This window comes from Magnolia sinica, chromosome 18, assembly GCF_029962835.1.
Source record: "Magnolia sinica isolate HGM2019 chromosome 18, MsV1, whole genome shotgun sequence".
Taxonomy (NCBI): Eukaryota; Viridiplantae; Streptophyta; class Magnoliopsida; order Magnoliales; family Magnoliaceae; genus Magnolia; species Magnolia sinica.
In genome coordinates this window covers 5,258,003-5,284,561 of record NC_080590.1, presented here as the reverse complement: position 1 = coordinate 5,284,561, position 26,559 = coordinate 5,258,003, and the positions used below count along the sequence as shown (strand labels likewise).

Sequence of the window (26,559 nt, the reverse complement as noted above, 5' to 3'; positions counted from 1 at the left end):
TCGCTCATGCTGTGACCGTGGGGCCCATCTTGATGGATATTTTGTATATCCATGCCGTCCATCCGTTTTTCCAGCTCATTTTATGGAAGGTCCCAAAACTTCAGCAGATCCGAATGTCACATGGACCACACCACAGGAAACAGAAGTGATTGAATGCCCACCACTAAAAACTTCCTACGGCTCACCATAATGTTTATTTCCCATCCAACCTTTTGATAAGATCACATCGAACTGGATGAAGGGAAAACACTGATATCAGCCTGATCTAAGTTTTTAATTGTCCATTACTGTTCTTTCCAATGGTGCAGTCTATGTGACATTTGGATTTGCTTCATTTTTGGGTCATGGCCTAAAATGAGTTGGCGAAACGGACGGATGGCGTGGATATATAACAAATATAATATTTATTTTTTACTTAAAAATTTTCTTATAATTTAATCCATTACAATTTTCGCATTGATTTCATAAATGCCTGTATTTTTTATTCACATGGAAATCATTCAATCCTTCTCACATATCACTGCCATTACTGCCCACTCTTATATTAGAATTCCCACTATCACTACCACTTATACTTTCACCGCTATAAATAGAATAATAAATCTAACTGTCACTGTAACTGTGGTTACTACTTGAAATGTAACTATCAGTACCAATTTCAAGACCAAGATAACTATCAATGTAACTATTAATGTGATTATACCAACTATATTTAGTATCATACTTATTGTAATCATAATAGCAATAGTACAGATTATTACTCTTAGACCCATTATTCATATAACTAGGAAAAGAACTTTCAAGGTGGGCCCACGGCCATGCTGACCGAACTTGGTGTTGCATATACCTGACCGAATCCTGTCTCCACCATTTGTGAATGCAGAGGGGGTGTGGATTGCCTGCGACCGGAAACAAAGTGGGGCCCATTGTAATCTTTGCAAGAAATCCACCATCTCCATCCATTTTTTCTGCCTCATTTTAAGATTTGAGGCAAAAAAAAAAACAACGAGACAGATCCAAAGGTCGAGTAAACCACATGACACGAAACAGTGGGGATTGAATGCTCACCATTGCAACATTTGTGGGAGCAACGGAAGTTTTGGATCAGGCGGATATTCTGTCTACTTGCCGTTTATCCAAGTGGAAACGACCTTATGAACGGTTTGAACGGCACATAAACATCATGGTGGACCCAAAAAGGTTTCAACGGTTGGCATTTGGCATTTCCCTCCTTACTATTTGTTGTCATATGGCCCAATTGAGTGTTGGATCTGTTTAATATTTTTGTCTAATGTCTTAAAATAATGTATCAAAATGGATGGACGGTGTGGATTTCTCACAAAGATCACAGTGAACCCTACCTAACTTCTCACCGCAGGAACTTACAGGCCGGGTAGCAAGTGCGTCCGCCGACAAGCATGGAGAAAAGTCGGAGCACCGTACAAGCAGAACGTGATGGGTAGGGCCCGCAAAACAAACAAGGGCTCATGCAAATGGTGGCCACCTACTAAAGCTGTACGCGTGCTGTTCCTAAAGAATTTCGGAAATGATGTGTGATGGAGACTTAAATCGGACTACGGTGTGCCCCTCCCTCTACCATGCGACACGAATGGTACGGTTCATATGCCTGACTCTAACATGGATGCTACATGGTTCGAAAACTATAATGATTGAATGATCTTAACCATTCAATCCGCTGCTTCCAAACCAATGGTGGAACAGAAAAAAAATAATAATAAACAAGTAATTCTCAACGGTAGAATATTAATAGAGAAAATAAGAATGCCGACGGGTAGAATTGCTTGATTGGTGTGATTTTTGCCTACCGTCCATCCAGGGTAGGACCTAGTATGTGTATGCCTAGGGTTCTGATTGATACGCTTCTTTGCTAAACCATGGTTTTGAAAACCCACTGATCGAGTTACATGTTGCCAAAACCTTTTGAGGACCTCGTCACAAGTGCATGACTACTCGTGTTCAAAACTCCTTTCCAAGGTGATTAATACAGGGGCATTTTCACACCAGGCTCTCGATTGAGATAGTTGGTAGGATGTGAAGACATACTCAAGGTGAATGACACATGATTTGGAGCTCACAAGGAAGGTCTCGTGTGTGCACACACAAGTAAACCAAGATCATATATATGCAATTAAAGTAAGTTCAGAATGGGTGCAGGCTCATCATTATGTCTAAATGTCATCCAACTGTCTATTAGATGCACCCATCCATTGGGTTTGGACCCAAAAATCCGGCCTGATCCATGACTCAGATGGGTCACATGAAAGAAAATAATGACGGACATTGACGAGAGTGACACGCAACATACAAACCATTACATATTGTAAATGGATTTCTTTTTTGTTTCTATCCAATATGAGGATAGTTTATTGGACACTTATTCTTATATTCTTCTCATGTATATCTAAAATAGCTTAAGACCCAATGCTTAGTCATTTGATTGGAACCTATATGCAACTAACAAATTAAGAACATTATTTGTGAAAATCCACTTGTAATTCCATATTTGACCATGAGATATTCTGTATCGTACGTCCTCTACCAGACCCAACCTATTAAGCAAATGAATCAGCTCTTTTGGACATGGAGCCTACCAGAATTTTAATGGGTTGGATCCAAAAGTCCCAACCAAAATTACTAAAAGGGTCAGATCCCCGTGATCCGACCCAGCCCATTTGCACCAGCACCACTGTTCATCATGCGCGTCCGTAAAAGGGATTAGACTCGGAATGATCCCATCCACTCAGGATCTGTCGGGGCGGTGGGATTAGAAAGGATTAAGTGGGATGGGATTAAAAAAACATAATTATTACCCATGGCAGGGAATGTCCCCTGTTGCCATGGGATAAGATTAATGCCCTACTTTGTTGATAATACGGTAGTACATTGAACGGATATACCCATCATCATTAAAAATTACTGAGAATAACACACATGTGTTATATCTAAACTGTTCATTTGTTTTGTAACCTCATTTTATGGCATGGGCTTAAAAATGAGGTAGATCCAAAACTTATGTAGCCCCAAAGAAGTTTTCAATGGTAAGTATTCAATCCCCGTTGCTTTCTATGGTGGGGTCCACTTGAGCATTAGATTTACCTGATTTTTTGGCCCATGGTCTAAAATAATATCGATAAATGGGTGGACGGTGTGGATATAGCCCACAGATCATGGTGAGACCTATAACAACTTGCTAACATTGAGTGAAATTAGCACGGGACCAATGCAATTCTATTTAATGTAATTCCAAGCTTTCCATTCTCCCCAAACATAGAGTGGAATTGTCACAAGACCAAATGAATCCCATCCTACCTAATCCCTTCTAATCCCACCGCCCAAACAGGCCCTAAGCCGGGCAGATCCCATGTATTAGGAGGGATGGGATCAATTTTAAGATAATGATGGTGGTGTCAGTGGATTGTCTTAAGATCCATGGGATTGCTTATATCCCGGGACAAGTTCATTGGGTCTATTTGGCATGCCGTGCATATCCCGAGATTTTACCTTCCGATCCATCCAACCAAGGGATAGGATTAATTTTAAGGTAATGATGGTGATGTTAGTGGATTGTCATAAGATCCATGGGATTGCTCATACTCCGGGACAAGTTCACTGGATTTGTTTGACTTGTCATACCTATTCCAGGATATTGCCGATCCCATCCTTCCTAATACCGTGGGATGGCCAAACAGGTGGGCAGATCCCATGGTATTAGGAGGGATGGGATCAATTTTAAGGTAACGATGGTGGTGTCAGTGGATTGTCTTAAGATCCATGGGATTGCTTATATCCAAGAACCTGTTCACTCGGTCTGTTTGGCACGTCGTGCATATCCCGGGAATTTACCTTCCAATCCATTCAACCAAGGGATAGGATCAATTTTATGATAATGATTGTGATGTCAGTGGATTGTCTTAATTAAGATCCATGGGATTGCTCATATCCCAGGACAAGTTCACTGGATCTGTTTGACTCGTCATGCCTATCCCAGGATATTGCCGGTCCCATCCTTCCTAATACCGTGGGATCCGCCTGGCCAAACAGGCCCTAAGTGTCACAGCATAACCTAGCCTAACCGTGCAAGAAGTGTGACCATCATGAAGCTCTCGTCATGCAAAGATCAGACCAGTTCACTCATAAAGTGGACCCCATCATGAAGATCCTCTAGCCGGATAATCTGACGAATATGCACTGTTTGTCGTAGTGGTCACCGCACCAAGAGGTGCTTGATGCGTTACTAGTTGCAAAACCGTAGATGAAGCGATATAAGTATCATGATTAATATCCAATTTATACGTTGTCCAATAAAAAAAAAGGTGGATGAATATCTCCATATTTTATGCAATCCATGAGCATGGTGTCAAAGAATGGATTGCATCTACACAGGCATCTTCCCCTGCGGCACACGTCCTAATTAACGTGGGACATGTACGTGGTAAAATCCGAATCTTTCATTATGTTGGTTGGACCCAACGAGCAAGCTGAATGTTGTAACTGTTGGCAAGTTTCTGTTTATTTCTTTCCTTATAAGATTCACCTTTTTTTCAAACAGGATGGTCCACCTGATGAGTAGAAGGTACTGGAGAGGGGGAGCTAGCAAAAGTCATGACCCAGAATTCGGATACTAAATTCGGACTCGGATTTGGTAGTCAACCCCCACAACCGATGTCGGTGCTGGAAATGGTCTGTGGACCCTACCATGACATATGTGTTTTATCCACACCGTCCGTCCATTTTTTGCTCAGATCATTTTACCGCATGAGCCAAATATGATGGTATATCTAAATCTCAGGTGGACCACACCAGAGGAAGAAATTATAATTGAACACTCACCATTAAAAACTTCCAAAGGCCCACCGTAATATTTATTTGCCTTTCAACTAGTTGATAAGGTCACACACCTGAATGAAGGAAAAACACAAACATTAGCTTGATCCAAAACTTTCATGCCCCTAAAGAAGTTTTTAATGGTGGGCGTTCAATCAACATTGTTCCCATTAATGTGGTCCACCTGAGATTTGGATCTACCTTATGTTTAGGATCGTGCCCTAAAATGAGCTGTAAAAAATGGATGGATGGAGTGGATAGAACAATTACATCATTGTGGGGCCCACATCACTTTTCCAGGACTGACCAAGGCTAACGTGGGCGCTGGAGGGGCCACTAGGAAATCGGAGTACACTATTTAGATTTAAAATAATGCTCATTTCTGTTCACTTTCGTCGGGTAGGAATGAGATGTAGCCGAGTACATCAACCGTGTCCTCGAGTCTAAGTTCTGAGAAGTGTGACACATGGACCAGCGATCAAGACTGTTGTTCTTGTGGGACCCACTTTGGATATGGGGATACGATAATCCTCTCAAATTCTTGCTCCTGACTCCCATGTTAGTTCTGCCTTATCTAAACGGATGGTGGCGACTCTTCTAATGCACACATGCCATGGTGGAACAGAAATTTAGACTGCCGAAAGCTCTTATTATACTGATTTTAACTCCCTTTAAACTTGTACCACTCAGTGTCTCCATTTAGTAGCATAGATGGATGATTATGATTGATTGATCAGAACGATGTTAGATGTATGCTCCACCATACTGGGACCCACAAATTGGATGATCTGGATATCCGTACACTACCTTTGTGCCCCATGTGAGAGGTCACCGCCATTTTCTTAATGGTGCAAAACTAATAGTGGAGTGTAGGCTGTAGCTCATCTCCATCGTGAATATTCATTCCCCCCCACGAGCAGTACGCTAGCGAAAGTGGCCTATGCGTACGCTAGTGCGGTCCTTTTGCTAGAATTCAGGGCCTGCAATACAACTATCATTAGGGACCTCTTCACAACCATTGGATGGCAACTGTGTCAGAGATCTGGACAGTTCATAAGTAGTGTCCACGAAGATGATGATGGTACCGATCAGCTGATCAGCTGGCAGACCACATTTGCTTGGTATATGGGCGTTTAGAAAATTCCCAACGGTCCAGATTCAACTCACATGTTTGGCTCACTTGATGATTGACTACCCGGAAAACGCTCGAGTATCTAGTTTGCGGAAACGACCTAACGTGCATGAATGAAATCCACCCCCATCCATCGGATACACCAGGTTCCATCGACTTAACCATCATTTAGTGAAGCTAGTGACGATTCCTGACCACCCAGATCTTTGGTATGAACTTGCTAATGAATGGTACATATTAATCACATGTATACCTTCTGACATTGATAAATCTACGTTTCAATTTTCACTCAAAAGATAGGGCCTTCCATTCATAAAGCTGGCATCAGATGACTATTACAAGGCCATGATACCGGTGGTGGTATATCTAGGGCTGAAAGTTGGGCGGGTTCAACCCGGCCGACCCGTCATTGGGTTGTGCTTGGGCAGGATTTATCGAGTCCGATCTTAAGCTGGGGCTATACAAACACCAACCCAATAAAACTTAGGTCGAGCTTAGGTTGAGGCCTTGGGTTGCTCGAGCCAACCCGAACCCGATCAATATATAAGTTACTAATAAAATATAATTATGTGGATCGTTTGTGTTGAAGAAGGCATAGGAAATTCCAGTGTTGTTGGGTCTCATTGGTCCACATAATTTCTGATGACTTAAGCGAATAAAATATGCCAGATTTTTCTCTCCCAAATAGATTGCGTGCTACACAGCATGACTTTTAAAGAAATGGTTGTCTTATATTTTAACTTGTTTGTTTAGAAAAAAATGAAGTCATGTACTATAAATAAGTACCTATATAATTAATAAAATTATAGATACAAAAAATAAGACATGTATTAAAATACAATGTACTAATGTAATAATGAAAATATTATCATATATCCACCCAATCAACCCAACCGAACCTGCTCGGGTTGGGCTTAGGTCGAGAATTTCTAGCCCGAGGTTAGGTTGGGGCTGAGGTACAAGAACCATGGGTTGGGCTAGGGTTGAGCACCAACCCGACCCAACCCAATCCAACCCAACCCGCCCGACTTTCAACCCTAGGTATATCAACTTTAGGCCGCACCGGATCAACACCCTAATCACCAATTTGTAAGTCAGAGAGACGTATTATAGTAGGAAAGGAGCCAAAGAATAATGAAGAAACAAGTCTTATAGATTTACATGGTTATATAATATATATATGGGAAAAGGTACTATGCGGTGGAGCTCATGGGAACTTCCCATGAGGTCGAGCTGTGTGGGCCCACTGTGATGCTTGTCGAACATCTACCCCATCAGTCAGATGTACCATTCCATGGTGGGCCTAGGTTTCAAAAATCAAGTCAATCCGTGACTTGTGTGGGCCACACCACATACAGAAGTTGAGAGGGGCTACCCTCCATTAAAAATTTTAAATCATTTGTTAGCCCACCGAGATGTGGTTTGCAAATCCAACCCATCCATTATGTGTGTCCCACTTGGATGAGGGTTAAGACCAAGTTTCAGACGCATCCAAATTGTAGGTGGGTCCCACCAAGTGCTTTTATATGTTTTAGGCATATCTTCACATGCTTTTAGATAGTATGGCCCACCTGAGTTCCGTATACGGCTGATTTTTGGGATATCCCATAATTTAAAGGGGACCCATCAAATGCACGGTGTTGATGGTCGACAAGCATCATGATGGGGCCCACACAACTCGACCTCATGGGAAGTTCCCATGAGCACGACCGCATAGTGTCTTTGTGTGTGTGTGTGTGTGTGTATATATATATATATATATATATATATATATATATATATATATATATATATTTTGAGACCAGTTTGCTGAGAAATTCCAATCGGCCATGCTGGAAAGGCAAGTTGATTTCATCATCAGACTTGGGCAATCCGAGTCGAGCACAAGCTGCGCAAAGCTCGGCTTAGCTAGACTCGTGTACACCTCTACATAGGGCTATTGAAAAATGAAAATACGGATAAAGTGGCCATCTGTCACATCCTCATTGTCACGCATTCGTATGCAGCACATAACTTTGCTGTATGGTTACAACCCACTCCGATGCTTAGTTGGAAACCACCATTTTCCCTCCAACAATGGTATAACCTTAGTTTCTCGGCAAAAATTCCCTATGATGGGCCACCCAACACATAACCCAGATGGCTGATAGATAATCTATGGTCAGGATCTTAATTTACCGCCTATCTCTATTTTACAGTTGATTGATAGCTTATAGTGTAGTGTTGATATAAGTAGCATTTATAAGAGTTACTTTACTGAGCACAGATTGTAAGTGCACCCGGGAGAGAGCACTATTTCGGTGCCAAGTTGGCATACTTAGGCAAGATTCGAGCCTCTCATCAGATGGGTCCCACCATTTAGATGCCTTGTCTCAAAATCAGGCTGATCTGTCCATCAGGTGGGCACGTGTAACAAGGACTTCAAGTCCTCACAAGTGTGGATGACACGTGTTGTGGAAGACTCCTATTTCCAGTCCTCGTACGCGTGGATGATTCAAGTCCTCACACGTGTGGATGACACATGTGAGGACTTGAAGACCTTCCTTATTAATGTATACATTTGAGCCTGGACCAATCATAAGTTGCTCCAACCCGTCCATTTTTTTTTTGTTTTTGGTCAAGTGCAACCTGACGATGAAATCAACCTGCCTTTCCAACAAGACCGATTGGAATTTCTCAGCAAGCTGGTCTCATGCTATATATATATATATATATATATATATATATATATATATATATATATATATATATATATATATATATAAACTTAAGAAGACCTAACCGAGTATCTCTGATTTTGTTTTAAGAGAGCGGATTACCTATCTCTGGAGGCACTGCATTTTCTGGGTTTTGTTTAATCTACTCCGTTTTCATTTTAGGGCCCACTTGATAGACACAAAATAATGAGCTCATTTCATTCTAGTTAAAGGTAATTATATATATTAGAGATTGGCATCCCTAATATATAATTACTCTTAATTAAAATGATCCATAGCTCAAGTGGGAGACTGAGTGAAAGATACCTCATTTCAACATTAAGGTTGATATCGATTCCCTAGTGGGGGTGTACTAACAAGCTAACAAAAAAATAAAAACTAAAATGAGATGAGGTCACTTTCGTACCATACATAAATTTCAGTGAAATATTTCATGTTTGAAGATAAGGAGGCAGATTTAGATAAAACAATAATGAAGAAAGATTAATAAAGAAAAGTTGAGATCTTTACTTGGTTTAGGGTAGAATAATAAAGAGAATAGATGGAGTCCATTTGTCCATCATGAAGAGTTCGGCTACTAATTAACTAAAGTATTTGATGTAGAGCGGGTCGTGGACAGTTTCATGGCTAAGATGGATCAGAAACGGCCCGGTCAACGACAAAAGTGATCCAGACCATCGGACCTTAGATCGGGCGTATCTCGCAATCCGGAATGAATTATCTGACATAAAATATATGATTTTGGGGTAGAACGAGCTACTTTAGCCAACTAACCCTACTATGCCGAGTTACGCAGCCCGAAATTGCAAAAAACCCCTAGATCGACGGTCGTTTCCTTGTTTTAATTTCGTTTTTACTATAAATAGTAAGTTTTAGTTTGATTATAACTCTTCATCCTCCTGGCTCTAGGAGTTGCGCCCAACGTGAAAAGAGCTTAGAATAATTAGGAGAACGGTTTGGTGAAGCCAAATAGGACACTTACTATTTTTAGCCGAAAACCTTGCACACTAGTAGACATCACGACTGTCTATAAATAGTAAGTTTACTATTTATAGTAAGTCACGAATTCTAGGAGTTTTAGTTGTAGTTTGATTCTGATTTCTTCCCCATTGGTTGATACCCCTATTTAAAGGGTTGTGAACTCGTTTTTATTGATTCATTAATCAATTTCGAATTTATTAGAATTTATTTCTATTTTCTGCTTTCTTTCCTCGTGGATTCGAGAAGTCTCTATGAGGAGTCCAGAGAAGTTCCATGGATTCGGAATAGTTATCCTCTTGAGGAAGACGGTACTCGACCTCACGTCCACCCCTGCGTTAGTTTGGTATCAGAGCGAGTTTTCTCCTCGGATCGATGGCTTCTAACGATGGGTCGGGTAACAATCCCATGGGCGGTGCTCCAGGAAATTTACCTTTAACAGCGGCAGCATTCGAAGTAGCGCAATGAGAGAATCAGCAAGCCATGAAAGGGCTGTAGGCTTCCATCAACCGCATAGCGGATCTCTTGGCGGAAAACCTAAGGCAATATCGTGTTCCTGGTGGTAATCCTCCACCGCCAATTGCTGAAACTCGTAATCGCCCTGATCGCAGGATATTACCGACAGTGCATCCAAGGGTCATTGCTAAGGAAGGGGGCTCCAGTGAGGAGAAAATCGACGACATAATCTTCCAACACCCCAGACATAGCGGCGATTGAGTAGATCAAACGAATCGAGAATTCAAGATGAGGGTTGATATTCCTAGCTTCAATGGTCAACTACACATTGAGGATTTTCTCGATTGGCTTTCTGAAGTTGAACGACTTTTCGACTATATGGACATCCCTGAAGCAAAGAAGGTCAAGCTTGTGGCCTACAAGTTGAAAGGAGGAGCTTCAGCTTGGTGGGAACAACTGCAACTCGTGCGAACCAGGCAGACAAAAGCACCAATCCGCACCTGGCAGCGGATGAAGCAGTTACTACGTGCCCGATTCTTCCCTAGTGATTACGATCAGGTATTATTCCAACAATACCAAAATTATCGACAGGGTAGTCGGTCGGTGAGAGAATACGCAGAAGAATTTTACCGCCTGGCGGTGTGTAACGATTTGGTCGAGACTGAATCGCAGTAAGTCGCCCGATTCAACAGTGGATTACGTATGGCTATCCAGGATCGAGTTCAGATGCAGTCCGTCTAGACGATAAATGATGCGATCAAGTTGGCTACTCGGGAAGAAGCGCAACTTGAACGTCCTAACATACGGACCTATCCTACTGCAAGGATCCCTGTAGCAGGTCTTCCCCAGGGAACTGCACAGCCTAAGGGGAAGGAGCCTGTAGGAGCACGCACTCAAGCTCCTACATTTGAGAGCCGAGATCAGGGAAGCGGGCAAGCTAGACCCCAAAGGGACGTATCAACTGCTGCTAGTCCAAGTAGAATCCCGAACTCCTATGCTCAGCCAAGGCCCGATAACTGCTATTGTTGTGGTCAATCGGGCCACCTATCAAATACTTGTCCCCAACGAAAAGTGACAAATCTCACCATCAATAATGGTAGTGCTAATAACGCTTATGAAGATATAGATATTGAAGAACATGAGCATACCACCAAGGACGAGGCAAATAATTGAAGTTGGGTTCAGCAAGATTACGGCGAGTCGCTCGTCGTGAGGCGACTATTATATGCGCCAAGAAAAGAAGTGCATCCACAGTGGCATAAAATCTTCCGCACTAGGTGTACGGTGAATCGAAAGGTTCGTGATGTGATCATTGATAGTGGGAGCAGCGAGAACATCGTCTCCAAGGTCATGGTGGAAAAATTGTAATTGAAAACAGAGCATCATCCCTCTCCATATACAATTGGTTGGATCAAAAAGGTCAGCGAAACAAAGGTAACTAAACGGTGCACCATCTCCTTTTCAATTGATAAACATTATAAGGATAAAGTAGTATGCGATGTGGTTGACATAGAAGCATGTCACATACTACTCGGTCGGCCCTGACAATCTGACCGTAACGCTACTCATAAAGGGCAAGATAACATATATATCTTCGTCAAGGACGGCCGAAAGACCATATTGGCCCCTATGAATCCAAAGGAACCACTTGAAACTTCTAAAGTGGATGGCCGTTTTCTCTTAACCATACGGGACTTTATGGAAGAATCCAAAGAAACAGGACAGACTTATGCATTAATTATAAAAGGGGAAGAACTCGAGCCTACCAACATCCCTGAAAGACTAAGGTCCCTGCTACATGAATTTAAAGAAATCTGGCCCGATAACCTTCCCGATGGGTTACCCCCCATGAGGGATATCTAACACCATATCGACTTTGTTCCTAGGTCCAGTTTACCTAATCGTTCCCATTATCGAATAAGTCTGAATGAGTACGAGATTCTGCAGGAACAAGTATAGGAGTTGATCCGTAAGGGTCTTATTCGAGAAAGCATGAGTCCATGTGTTGTACCAGCTCTATTAACTCTAAAGAAAGATAGGAGTTGGCGCATGTGTGTCTACAGCCGAGCTATCAATAAAATCATCATAAAATACAGGTTTTCTATACCACGGTTGGATGATATGCTGGACATGCTAGAGGGTGCAAAAATATTTTCTAAATTGGACCTAAGGAGCGGCTACCATCAGATTCGAATACGGCTGAGTGATGAATGGAAAACAACCTTTAAGACCAATGAAGGATTATACGAATGGATGGTCATGCCCTTCGGTCTTTCGAATGCGCCTAGCACATTTATGAGATTGATGAACCAAGTTTTGAAACCTTTCATTGTGCAGTTCGTTGTAGCTTATTTTGATGATATTTTGATATACAGTGAAGACGAAACCACCAATATGGAACATCTCAAGAAGGTCCTTCAAGTGCTCACTAAAAATAAACTATATCTCAATTTAAAAAAGTGCAGCTTCATGACTGATAGCCCATTGTTTCTGAGTTTTGTCGTAACATCCACGGGCATTCAGGTGGATGAGGAAAAGGTGAAGGCAATCAAAGAATAGTCGGTTCCCACAAATATTCACGAAGTGAGAAGTTTTCATGGACTGACGACATTCTATCGTTGATTCGTGAAAAATTTCAGTACCATTATGTCACTAATCACAAATTGCATGAAGAAATGGCAGTTTCAGTGGACTGACGTAGCCGACAGGAGCTTTGCCGAAATCAAGCGCAGGTTATCCACGACCCTGGTTCTTGTACTTCCTAACTTCGACAAACTGTTTGAAATCGAATGTGATGCCTCATATATCGGAATTGGGGGAGTTTTGTCTCAAGAAGGTAGGTCGGTGGCTTTCTACAGTGAGAAGCTTAGCGATGCACGCAAGAAGTGGTCTACATATGAGATCAAGTTATACGCGGTGGTCCAGGCACTGCGACACTGGTGACATTATTTGATTCAAAGGGAATTCATACTTTACACGGACCATCAAGCTCTCAAATTCATTAATAGTCAAGCTAACATTAACCGTATGCATGCTAGATGAATCTCATTTTTGCAGGAATTCACGTTCGTACTAAAACACAAGTCAGGGAAACATAACAAAGTAGCGGATGCATTGAGTTGCCGTGTAACTTTATTAGTCACTATGAGCAATAAGGTTGTCGGGTTTGAGCGCTTCAAAAATATATATACCGATGACGACGACTTCAAGTACGCATGAGTTAGATGCCAAGAAGGTCACCCCAACGACTTACATATGCAAGACGGATTTTTTTCAAGAGAAATCAATTGTGCTTTCCGAACAATTCGCTAAGGGAACAGATGATCCAAGAGCTACATAGAGGTAGCCTCAGTGGACATCTTGAGCGAGACAAGACACGAGCTCTTGTGGAAGAATGGTATTACTGGCCGCAATTGGTACGTGATGTGGGAAAGGCAGTCCAACGTTGTTATATTTGTCAGACCTCCAAGGGGCAATCTCATAATACGGGCCTCTACACCCCGTTACCCGTGCCTGATGGCCCTTGGGAGGATTTATCTATGGACTTCGTGCTTGGTCTCCCACGAACATAACGCGGCATGGATTCGGTGTTCATGGTAGTAGATCGTTTCTCCAAGATGGCGCACTTTATTCCATGCAAGAAGACTCTCGATGCAACACACGTGGCAAATCTATTCTTCAGAGAAATTATGCAGCTACACGGGGTTCTCAAGACTATTACTTCTGACCGTGACACGAAGTTCATAAGCTACTTTTGGCGGACTTTGTAGACTCGATTCGATACACGACTTCAGTTCAACAGCGCCTACCACCCATAGACTGACGGTCAAACTGAGGTTGTGAATCGCACATTAGGAAACCTCCTTCGATGTATTTCAGGAGAAAAACCGAAGCAGTAGGATTTGGATTTGTCTCAAGCAGAGTTTGCATTCAACAACATGGTGAACCGCTCGACAGGAAAATTCCCGTTCCAGGTTATTTACAGACGAGTACCTCGCCACACACTAGACTTGGTCCCTCTGCCCAAGCTCTCAGGCATGAATATTGCAGCAGAACATATGGCTGACAAGATCATGGGCATTCATGCGAAGGTACAAACCAAGCTACATGCTTCGAACGAAAAGTATAAGGAGCAAGCGGACAAGAATCGGCAACAAAAAGTGTTCGAGATGGGCGACCAAGTAATGGTCCATCTTCGCAAAGAACGATTTCCAACTGAAACGTATAATAAGTTGAAGAATAAAAAGATTGGACCGGTATCAATCATCCGAAAGATCAATGATAACGCTTATGTTGTTGATCTTCCAGATGACATGGCGATCTCACGGACTTTCAACGTCGCGGACCTGACCGAGTATCATGAACCAGCACAGGATGAGAACTCGAGGACGAGTTCTTTTGAAGTGGAGGGGATTGATGTAGAGCGGGTCGCGGACAATTTCATGGCCAAGATGGATCAGAAAAGGCCCGGTCGATGACAGAAGTGATCCAAACCATCAAACCTTAGATCGGGCGTATCTTGCAATCCAGAATGAGTTATCTGACATAAAATATATGATTTTGGGGTAGAACGAGCTACTTTAGCCAACCAACCCCGTTGCATCGGGTTGTGCAGCCCAAAATTGCGAAAAATCCCTGGATCGACGGTCGTTTCCCTGTTTTAATTTCATTTTTACTATAAATAGTAAGTTTTAATTTGATTATAACTCTTCATCCGTTGGGCTTTAGGAGTTGCGCCCAACGTGAAAAGAGCTTAGAATAATTAGGAGAACGGTTTGGTGAAGCCAAATAAGACACTTACTATTTTTGGCCGAAAACCTTGCTCACTAGTAGACATCACGACCGTCTATAAATAGTAAGTTTACTATTTATAGTAAGTCACGAATTCTAGGAGTTTTAGTTGTAGTTTGATTCTGATTTCTTTCCCATTGGTTGGTATCCCTATTTAAAGGGTTGTGAACTCGTTTTTATTGATTCATTAATCAATTTCGAATTTATTAGAATTTATTTCTATTTTCTGCTTTCTTTTCTCGTGGATTCGAGAAGTCTTTGTGAGGAGTCCAGAGAAGTTCCGTGGATTCGGAATAGTTACCCTCTTGAGGAAGAGGGTGCTCGACCTACCGTCCTCCCCTGCATCGGTATTATGCTAGAATATTTAGATTAATAGGGCCAAAAGAAGGTGGATTTAGAACAAACAAGCATAAAATTACCTTTTTAAAGTGGGATTAGCCATCTCCAGTTACTAATAAATAAATAAACAAACAGGGGAAAGTGGAGGAGGAAAACCGAGGTTGTAGTGGTTGATGACTCGATGTAACTAATGTTATAAGCGGGTTTCCGTCATCGCATCCATGGTTTTGTGTTGAAGCTAGAAAAAGAGTTTTGAATAAGCATATGAAATTAATAGGCCCACTGGCCCAATTTATTGTCCTCACAAATAGTAGTCCTTGAGAATGCAGCCTGCTGTCGGATGCTGAAATATGCAGCCCAGGGCCATTGCTAGGTTGGGCCTGACATTTAGGTGCCTGACCTAGCCCATGCCAAGTATAAACAGGTGATCAACATACCGACCCATTTGCTAGCCGGGCCTACCACCAATACATAGACCTCAAATCATGTACAAGTCGGGCCGTTGACATGGTCAACCATGAGCCCAACGGGCCTGCCTAGCTCATTGCCAACCCTAGCAATCCTTCTACTCACTCACTTGTTAGGTTTTTTTTTTTTTTTTTTTTTTTTTGAAAAAAATTTTACACGGGCACCCACGTAAGCCTGTGGTGGGAATTCACACCTATGGGTATTTACTCGACCATAAACTACACGAATTGTTAGTATTTACTCAATCCCATCTACGACTGAGGTAAGGACTCAAACCCAACTTGTTAGTATTTACTCGACCATAAACTACACAAATTGTGTGGTGGTGGTCCTAACTGGACCACTAAATCCATCTTTAGTTAAGGCGATCATGAAGCAGATAACTTAGCAGGAGAATGCTACAGTGCTCTCAAAGTACTATGAGTTATAGTACTTCTCCTGTTCACATCGGGTCACTTTAACAGCCAAATCAATTGATCGTAACTGTCCATTAAGTCAAGAACACAATAAATGGCCCACCATTCAAAAGTAACATTGATCGGATGATCCAATCCATCTTTAATTTGGTCTTATTTTTTCCACCCTTTTTCCAAGCCATGGCTGGGATGGTTAGGATTGCCTAACGAGAGTGACTCTTTAGGATTATAAGCAATCCATGTTGGGTCCGGACAAGTAGATGGATCAAGTTATTGATTAGACCTATTGTGGGCGTAACTGATCTTGACCATTCATATTAAAGGCTATTGGTCAGATGGTTAATTAATGTTGTCAGATCAGGGTAATACAACCTAACGAAACATACAATGAACAGTCAAGATCAATGGACTTTTGGACCGTCTAAGTGTCCCAATTGAACTAGAAGCACTAGAACTAATAGAGCTAAGGAGCATTTCTCACGTAGTAGAGTAACTCTCAGATGAATGAGATATCCCTTACATTGAATAAACTGAGAAATATTTATCTGAGCTTTTGCTAGGTAAGAGAGTCGAAAATATTGCTGGTGTGAAACCGGTCCAAATGATTAGGCATCCATCAGGCAGGAAAAGGCTAGAATTATATTCCTCCGATGTGCACGACAGCAGAAGCGCAACGTATGGGCCCCACCTAGTCCTTTTGGTGGATCCCCACAGTGGTGGGGAGCTCACAAGTTCATTTGCCCATGTGCCCACAGCACTCATTGTACAGAATACGCGCTTTTGGACCCCCTCCTCTCGTGCCTATAAATACCACCCTCACATTGCACTACTGCATCATCTAAACCATGGCTAGTCATAGAGTTGTTAGTGTTTCTTTCTTGGTGCTGCTGACTGTAGGCATATGTTCAGCCACCAGAGCTCTCCTGACTCTCCAGGTAGCATCTGGTGCCGGCTCTGGATCTGGCTCGGGCTATGGAGCTGGCGGAGGTGCCGCTGGTGGCGGTGGGGGAGGTAGTGGTGGCGGTGGTGGTGCCGGCTACGGTGCAGGTGGAGAGCATGGTGGTGGATACGGAGGCGGAAGTGGCAGCGGGAGTGGTGCTGGCTATGGTGCCGGAGGTGAACATGGCGGCGGCTTTGGTGGCGGTGGTGGTAGTGGCGGCGGTGGGGGTGCCGGCTATGGTGCAGGAGGAGAACATGGTGGCGGCTACGGAAGCGGCAGCGGTGGCGGCAGCGGCGGCGGCGCTGGCTATGGTGCCGGAGGCGAGCATGGTGGAGGTTATGGCGGCGGCGGCGGTAGTGGCAGCGGTGGCGGTGGAGGTTCTGCTGCTGGTGCGAGTGGTGGAGGTTATGGCAGCGGTGGAGGTGCTGGCGGTGGCGCTGGGTATGGTGCTGGCGGGGGGGAAGGTGGGGGCCATGGTGGCGGTGGTGGGAGTGGCGGGGGCGGTGGATATGGTGCAGGAGGGGGGAATGGAGCTGGATATGGAAGTGGTGGTGGTGCGGGCTACGGAGCTGGAGGTGCTCATAGTGTGTACTTTCCTTGAAAGAAGGAAAGCTATTAGGTGAAGTAGTAGCAATAAGCGCTTGGCCCTAAGCTCATTGAAATGTGTCTTGAACAATATCCTCCGTTGTAGTTACGTAATTTGATATATACTTGCATGGAATGCCATGAAAGGTCGTGGGTTGCTTTCATTTCTGGGCGCTGTTATTTATTGAACTAATGATCCAAGCCGTATGCCATGAAATGTCGTGGGTTGCTTGAATGAATAAATGGTCAGAACCGTTCATCTCCTGGGCGTTGTTGTCCATGGATCATGGTCTAACAATCACTCCAGATGAATGATTTTAACCATTGATTGGTGAAGTTAAATGTTAAACGTTGAACATTTTTTTTTTTCAATTGTCCATATTAACCTTCACTCGAGAATCAGGATATAGTGAAAGAAACCTTGTGGACCGCTTGTTCCTTCAGTAACCACATGAAATCGAAATGGCCAAACATAAAATGATTAAATGCTAACCGCTAGGAGACACCATAAAAAGACAATGAACAAGTTGAAATTGGAAGTCATTCGTGGACACGTGCCAACGCTGAAAACATTGGAGAAATCTCTACTCTGTTTTTATCAGAAACTGCCAAACTTCTACATGCACTGGCACAAAAGTCAGGCCAGTCCACTCATCCGTTGGACCCCACATGTACGACGGAAATATTATGGAGCAGCCCGACCTGTGGACCATGGAATATAGATAGTCGGGCGCACCGAATGACTGGCCCACACATCCCACACGATGCCGTGGATCATATTTAATCTCCCCTTGTCTGGCCTAGTGTCATCTAAAACGGCCACTAGATGCAGCCCTATTGTCAGGCCTAGATCCCAAAGTTCACCTGATCTATACTCCAGGTGGGCCACTAGAGAGGAACAATAGGAGACATTGGGAAGGAGACACCCACCTCAGATACTTTCACATGAAATAGCCATCCTTCCGCAGTAGTGCAGTCCATCTCTTAGGTGACCCAAAACATTCCATCGGATGGTCCCCCTCTGTAGTGAACAACCCCAGCCAGTGGACTCAACATCACTTTAGTGAACAACCCCAGCCGTCTTATCTATGGACCGTTCGGTTGCATATGAAACGGTCGTTTCATGGATTGGAGATGCATCTCTTTTCTCTACGCATCACTAGCATGCATATATTGGCCAATTTTCTTTAAACCGTCCATTTGAAAATATCAAATGGATGAATATGGTTGTCGAAACGGAGTGATATATGCACAGTGTCGATCTACTTCGGTTCATATTAGATGAACGGTTCAGATCATCCTTCCATCCATCCACTTGTACCTCAACACGGGTAGTCCAAACATATGCAAGCAATGCTCCAATCAATCCCTACCAGAACTGCAAACCGGGTTACTTATTAAACAAAGTAATAATCGCACCCTAGCAGTGGCCTCACACGCGGCCGATGTTTCTGGTACCTGAGTCCGTCGTCGAGTGGTCTCACCTGTTTACATTCCATGTCTGAAAGTGGACCCGATCTAACCATCAGGTGGGCCTCATGGTACATCAAATTTGGGCCGTTGGGTCAATTTCTCTAAATCATTCATTTATTGTGAAAACGTGTTGCCCATCATAATACTAAACCGAGTTTTGAGACATAACATCTATGGCATTCGATGGATTACAGTCGGCTCCTATGGTACCCGTGCCCGGTCTAAATGGGTTGGGTCTTGCCAGGTCTGGGAACCCATAGTATTCAGATACCCATCGGCGCCCGTTCGGCCTCTGGATCTAAGTTCTGAGCTGGGTTTTGTGAGTGTTTACATGGCTGGGCCCATTGATGGATGGAATATTAGATCTCGCACACACATGCCACTTTGATATGTGCATAATGTGTAAATGAGTTCTTTTACATGCATATAGCCTGGAAATTTCCTTTCTTATGCTAGAATACTGAATATATGTTAAATATATATATAATATTAAAATTGACTAGATTGGACTAGATCCAAACTGATGATTGCCCCGATCTGGACCTAATTCTACCCGTCTTTTAATTAGGTCCGGAACATGGACTCAAATTGAGAAATTTTCTCCTAAAAACTAGTTCACATGACCTTTGGAGAACTCATGTCATGTGGTATGTGCACAAAATTCAATATATCCATTAAATGAGACACCTCATGAAGCCCCTTAGGACTAATAAATTAATCTGAAAGTAAAACAAGTGAGCTAGAGTAAGGTGGGAGGAGATGCCCGCCCTTGATTTTTACTAAGCCCAACTGACCTGTGAAATAGCTTGATCTTTTTGCTAAACCTACATCCAAGTCAAACAAGGCGCATGTAGCTTAGATTTTGTGCGTATGTGTACCGGGAGAAATGAGTTTTCAAAAAGTTCTCCCATGTTCTCATGATAATTAATTTTTAATGATATATTTGGTTTTCCAATTTTTTATATAATGCAAAATAAATTACTTATCATTATCAATTCATGGTATTTATTTAAATAAAATTATAATTTATAAATCAAGAGTTAAATACATCAGCGAAGAAAATGAGTAAAGAAAATTGTAATAAAAACATTTTAAAAATATAAAACTAACATTTTTATTGTAATGTATGGGTAAAGCAAATAATGGTGGAAATATTATCATTGCAATCAAATGTAGGTACCATTATATTGGAGAAAGCAAAGAAGCTCTGAGAGAAATTTTTGGCCCCATCAAGACTGAATTTTTTAATGAATCCAAGTAATGAGACCTAAACTGCTAAAATCCAGTCAGCTACATTGGGTACCCGGCCCACTGTGTACCCATTAACAGCCCTATTACATCTAGACGGTGGGGATTGTCCGATGAGTGAAACAAACATCACACGTGGGTAACTTATTTCCACGTGCGAGGCAAGCTCACTCGATCATTGCATTTTGCATTTCAACGACAAAAGAAGGTGGATATGGCCATCCGCATTACAAAAATAAATATCGGAAGGGGATGAAGAGGGAACCGTAGGTTAAAGCTACGGGCAATCGTAGGGAGATTTACATATGAAAAGATATACAGCAGACTTAAGTAAAGAGATGCATATGTACAATACCGCCATTACTTGTCGTAGTACTGAACTGCTGTTGGTCCCACGTACGTTAACTTCACATCCGATCCACTCCGTCCATCATTTTCTCCCCATCATGCTCACCTTAAAAATCAAAACTCAGGCCTATTCAAAATTTAGGTGGATCACAACGTAGGGAACAAAATAAAAAATTAGGCGTCAGACCTCTTAAGCTCCCATGGAATGGCCCATCTGGGTTTTAAAATGGCCTGATTTTTTTTGTCCGTTCAACCTTTCACGTCTGATCAAAGGGTTAGATACCATAAACACAGAGTTGTGCCCCACAAACAAGGAAACGGATTGGCTACTCCCCCTGACACCAGCCCCAGAACTGGTAGTTGGTGCTCTGTGGGCCCCACCATGATGTATGTGTTTCATCCATTTTTAAATATCATTTTATGTCTTATCCCAAAAATGGGAGGGATATAAATCTGGATCACACCATAGGAAAATAATAGTGATTGGATATCCATCATTTAAATCCTCCTAAGGCTTGCTGTACTGTTTATTTGACATTTAATCCGTTGATTTGGTCATAAAGACCCAGATGAAGGGAGAAAACAAATATCAACTTGATCCAATACTTTTATGGCCCCCAAAAAGTTTTTAACAGTCGAAGTTCATTCAACACTGTTTCATGTAATGTGGTCCACTTGAGACTGGGATATACTCACTTTTTGTATATCACTATAAATTGATCTAGAAAAATAAATGAACGAAATAGATGAAACATATACATTATGATAGGCCCACAGAGCACCGACCACGAGCTCCGGGGCTGGTGTCAGGGGGAGTAGCCAATCCGTTTCCCACAAACAATGGGAAGGTCTTATTGGTTGGGAGTACTAACCCAAGTGTTCCTTGGCGCACCTGACATGGAAGGACGCAAACGTCCAGGGAAATGAAATACGCGTTTACCATTAGATCCAGCTGTGGGGAGCCCACCTGTGATCCTAACCATCAATCTGGTGCGCCTCCTCATGGAATTGTACATCCTAAGAAACGTCGATCTCAAAAACTCAAGTACGACACACCACATGGGGCAACGTGTAACGCTCTGAATCGTTGAAACATGATCCCAGATGTGTCGGCTACCGTCCTGATGTTTCCACTGACAACAGTTCGGGACCTATCTAGCGAACCTCTTTCTCTAGTGGGGTTGATCATCATGACCTTGGAAAAGGCAACAAAGCTTGAGTTCACCCAGAAAGAGGTTCGCTCGAATACATCCCCACGTATTGCAATACAGTACTCCTGCACTTAAGCGTTTCAATCCCTGTCATCTTCGAATGATCCAGACCGTTTATATGATTAGGCTCACTTTGTACAGTGGATAGATAATAAATTAGCTCAATTATATCATTTCTACCCTTTGATAATTTAGCTCTTTTTCTCTGACACATTGACGTTCAGAGTAACCTTTGGTCAATCAAAGGTTTAGAATATCTAATCTGAGAGTTATTTCGCTAATTCCCCATCCAAGAGGATCCCTATTACCTAAACGGCTTGGATAATTGAAAAAGAAAAAACCTAAATTCAAATACTCAGGGTGTATATATTGGGGGAAAAAAAAAAACTCTACCTAAAAATAGCCACTATTCCAACATCTTAGCGTGATTTAATCAAATATTAAAGAAGAGATTTGATTGAAAACATGCTGACCTATTTCAATGTTATAAGTTGGGATGTTTAGCATTTGAGTTTGGGTCATCCTTCAATGAAACAGATCATTTTTACGACGAGTCACACTTTGTATGGTAGAAAGTCATAGAATAAAAGTTCTCAATTGGATTTCTAAACCCTTTGATAATTTGGCCCGGCCAACTGCGTCGAACATGAACATAAACCATAATCTTTGTATAATCAAAAGATTAAAACATTCAATTCAGGGATGTTATGAGGCAACCCCATCCCAGCGACCCCATGAAACAAATGATTTAGGTTATTGAGAAAACTCAAATCCGAAGTCCAGAGTCCCAACGATTGAAATTGCAATTAATACGCGGGATGTATTTGAGCAAAACTCCTTTTAGAAAAGGGTAGTGAAAGAAAATTGAAATGAAGTAGTAGAATATCAAGCTTGCATAAACTCAATACTCAATAGAACTTAGTTCATTCCTTACATGCATATAAGCATATCAACACATGTCATTGCATCTAATGGACTTGATTAATCAGTGTATATTTTTAGATGGAATGAGGTCTAGATGGGCATTGTGCTGCCGTGTGAAACTGGTTCAAATGATTCAACATACATCATCGGCCAGTAGGATGAAGGACCAAGATGGATAGACGGTAGGAAAATAAAGAAAAAAATATATTCTCCTTACATGCTGGACAGCAAAAGCGCAACATCACACCAAAGAGATGACTACTCTGTGATGATGTTGGTCCACACTGTGGAAGCGCACAACTTCCCTCACCCATGTGCCCCAACCACTCCCATATGCGCATTACGCGCTTTTGCACCCCTACTCATGCCTTTAAATACCACCCTTCCAATGCACTTCCACACCAAGCCCTTTGGTTTTGGCTCTCAACATGGCTAGCCATAGGGTTTTTAGTGTTGCTTTCTTGGTGTTGTTGGGTGTGGGTGTATGTTCAGCTGCTAGAGTCCTCCTCACTCTTGAGCCTGGCTATGGTCTAGGCCATGGCATTGGCAGTGGTTCGGGATATGGAGGTGGCGGCGGGGGTGGCTCTGGAGCTGGGTATGGTGCTGTAGGAGAGCATGGAAGTGGTTATGGTGGTGGAGGCGGTGGCGGTAGCGGTAGTGGTGGCGGCATTGGCTATGGAACTGGAGGGGAACATGGGGGTGGCTATGGCGGCGGCGCCGGTAGTGGTGGTGGTGCTGGCTATGGTGCTGGAGGAGAACATGGTAGCGGGTACGGTGGTGGAGGCGGCAGTGGTAGTGGCGGTGGTGCTGGTTATGGTGCAGGGGTAGAACATGGTGGTGGCTATGGTACTGGTGGTGGTGCTGGCGGTGGCAGCGGGTATGGTGCTGGTGGAGAACATGGTGGTGGATATGGTGGTGGCGGAGGCAGCGGCAGCGGTGGCGGGACTGGGTATGGTGCTGGAGGAGAACATGGAGGTGGGTATGGTAGCGGTGGAGGAGCTGGCAGTGGTGCTGGCTCCGGTGCTGGGGGAGAGCATGGTGGCGGCTACGGTGCCGGTGGAGGCACTGGGGGTGGTGCAGGCTATGGAGCTGGTGGAGAACATGGTAGCGGCTATGGCAGCGGTGGCGGAACTGGTGGCGGTGCTGGCTACGGAGCTGGTGGAGAACATGGTGGTGGCTATGGCAGCGGCGGTGGTACTGGCGGCGGTGCTGGCTATGGAGCAGGTGGAGAACATGGTGGCGGTTATGGCAGTGGTGGTGGTACTGGAGGCGGTGCTGGCTATGGAGCTGGTGGAGAACATGGTGGTGGCTATGGCAGCGGTGGAGGTACTGGCGGTGGCACTGGCTATGGAGCTGGTGGAGAACATGGCGGCGGCTATGGCGGCGGTAGCGGTACTGGCGGTGGTGCTGGCTATGGAGCTGGTGGAGAACATGGTGGTGGCTATGGCAGCGGTGGCGGTTCTGGCGGCGGTGCTGGCTATGGAGCTGGTGGAGAACATGGTGGTGGCTATGGCAGCGGTGGCGGTTCTGGCGGCGGTGCTGGCTATGGAGCTGGTGGGGAACATGGTGGCGGATATGGTGGAGGCGGCGGTACTGGCAGTGGCGCAGGCTACGGAGCTGGTGGGGCACATGGTGTTGGATATGGCACTGGTGGAGGCTCGGGCGGAGGCACTGGCTACGGAGCTGGTGGGGCACATGGTGGTGGATACGGCACTGGTGGAGGCTCGGGCGGAGGCACTGGCTACGGAGCTGGAGGCACACATGGGGATGGATACGGTAGTGGTGGTGGCAGCGGTAGTGGCGCAGGGTATGGTGCAGGAGGAGAGCATGGAGGTGGTTACGGCAGTGGCGGGGGCGCTGGAAGTGGGTATGGTGGTGGCCGTGGTGGCTATGCTCCCTAAGAAGAATATTAGTAGTAATATATGCCATGCTAGTAAGCCTATAATCTAAGCTCAGTAGGAAGTGTCTTGAATATGATGCTGCATTGTATTTGCATGGAAAGAAAGATCTTGCATTGTTTCTATCTTGTGTTGATTGGACGGTTGTGATGGAGTTTATCTTATTCCAAGTGTTTTTCGTTTCCTTGACTGAGTGCATTTTTACGTGTTAATGAGCGTTTTTTAAGGGCTTGTAGTAGTTTGTCAGCAGAGATTGCATGTTCTTTTACGTCAGCCCATCACGATTTTCTCCTATCATGCTTTCAGCGCATGCAATAGAGGGAGATGATACGGTAGAGCTGGTAGAACTGGAAAACTGTAGGTCCATCTCTTTACAGTCCATACGGCCCTGTAACCTATTAATCAGGACCGTCTGTCTACTGGGACCCGTTGTGTATGAAATATTTATCCAAAATCACAGCTGTCGGTCAATCCTAGACGTTTCTTTTCTTTTCTTTCCCACGGTGATTGTCGGCCTCTAACCATTGTTGTTTTCCTCCGTTTCTTTAACTGTGTATCAACTGTCATACTCTGTCAGAGTATTAAATAACTCCAAGAAAAATCCATCACGATTTCTCTCCACCTGCACCCAAAATCCCAAAACCATGCTTGTGGTAAATGAGTGTACCTGCCACCACGTGGTTTGAAGTTTCGTTAACCCAGCCTTCATCAAGTACAACGCTTCGAGTTCAAGCTAGAACCTAGAAATCATGACAAATGGAAATTTTGTGGAGGACTACATGGTTGTCCATATGTCATCCCAATCGTCCTTTTAACTTACCTCATTAGGACAAAAGCATTCCCCTAAAACCATGCTATTCCAATACTCAGGTGGGCCATGACACATGAATCCAGAGGTTTTTGTATACTTCTATGGGTGGCCCACCTAAGTATTAAATTAGCCTGATTTTTTTAATCAAAGGCAAACAAGGGATGTTGTACTTGATAGGTGGATCTTATGTATGTAAAAGTATTTTCCCTCACAGAAGCATTGGTGATGCTCTTGGGTGCCTATTAGTAATGGATCTGGCTGACAGGTTTGACGAAAGATACACAACGGTGGCTCCATGCAAAAACCTATGTTGACATCCATCTCTATTGTTTCCTGTCGTATGGCCCACCTTAGATGTGGATCTCACTGATTTTTTTCCACATGTCCTAGGATAGAGGATAGAATCTGATGGGCAGAGTGGATTTTACATGTACAATGTAGCTGTGCAGAGAATTCAGGTCCTTCTCCTAATTTGTCTCTGCTATAATTTCTTCTATAGTACTTCTAAAAATCTCAGTAATCTCTCTTCAATTACTTTATTTTATTCTTTAACCTCTCTTGGAAAGCTTTGTTGGGCCCACCGTGATGTCCACATGGCATTCACTCCATCCATCAATTTTTCAAGCTCAGGTTAAGAGATGAGCTAAAAAAAAACAAATGAGCTAGGCAGATTAAAAGCTCAAATGGGCCACACCACAATAAACAGTGGAGAAAGACAAGCTACTATTGAAATCGTCCAATGGCCTACCTTGATGTTTACATGCAATACAACTGGCTAGTAAAGTCATTCCAACTGCGATGAAAGGAACCTACCCATCTTGGGATTTGGTGGACCACCCGTTGCCCGAGATATTCTCTCAGGTTATGATTGATAAGCCCTTTTCTACTGGAGTGCAGTTTCCCACAACAACTGAAAGTCCAGTAGCTCTTTTTATAGGTTTTCCAACATGAACTCTGTGGGCCCGTCATGATGTTTATG

At 43.4% G+C, this 26,559-nt stretch overlaps 1 protein-coding gene across 1 annotated transcript; it reads left to right on the top strand.

The window, feature by feature from the left end:
- The first annotated feature begins 16,958 nt into the window (after positions 1–16,958).
- Positions 16,959–24,953, top strand: LOC131233720 (glycine-rich cell wall structural protein 1.8-like). Its single transcript, XM_058230505.1, has 2 exons — positions 16,959–17,680; positions 23,246–24,953. Exons 1-2 carry the CDS (start codon positions 16,988–16,990, stop codon positions 24,770–24,772), a joined length of 2,220 nt encoding a protein of 739 aa, XP_058086488.1. The 5' UTR covers positions 16,959–16,987; the 3' UTR covers positions 24,773–24,953.
- The last annotated feature ends 1,606 nt before the right edge of the window (positions 24,954–26,559 follow it).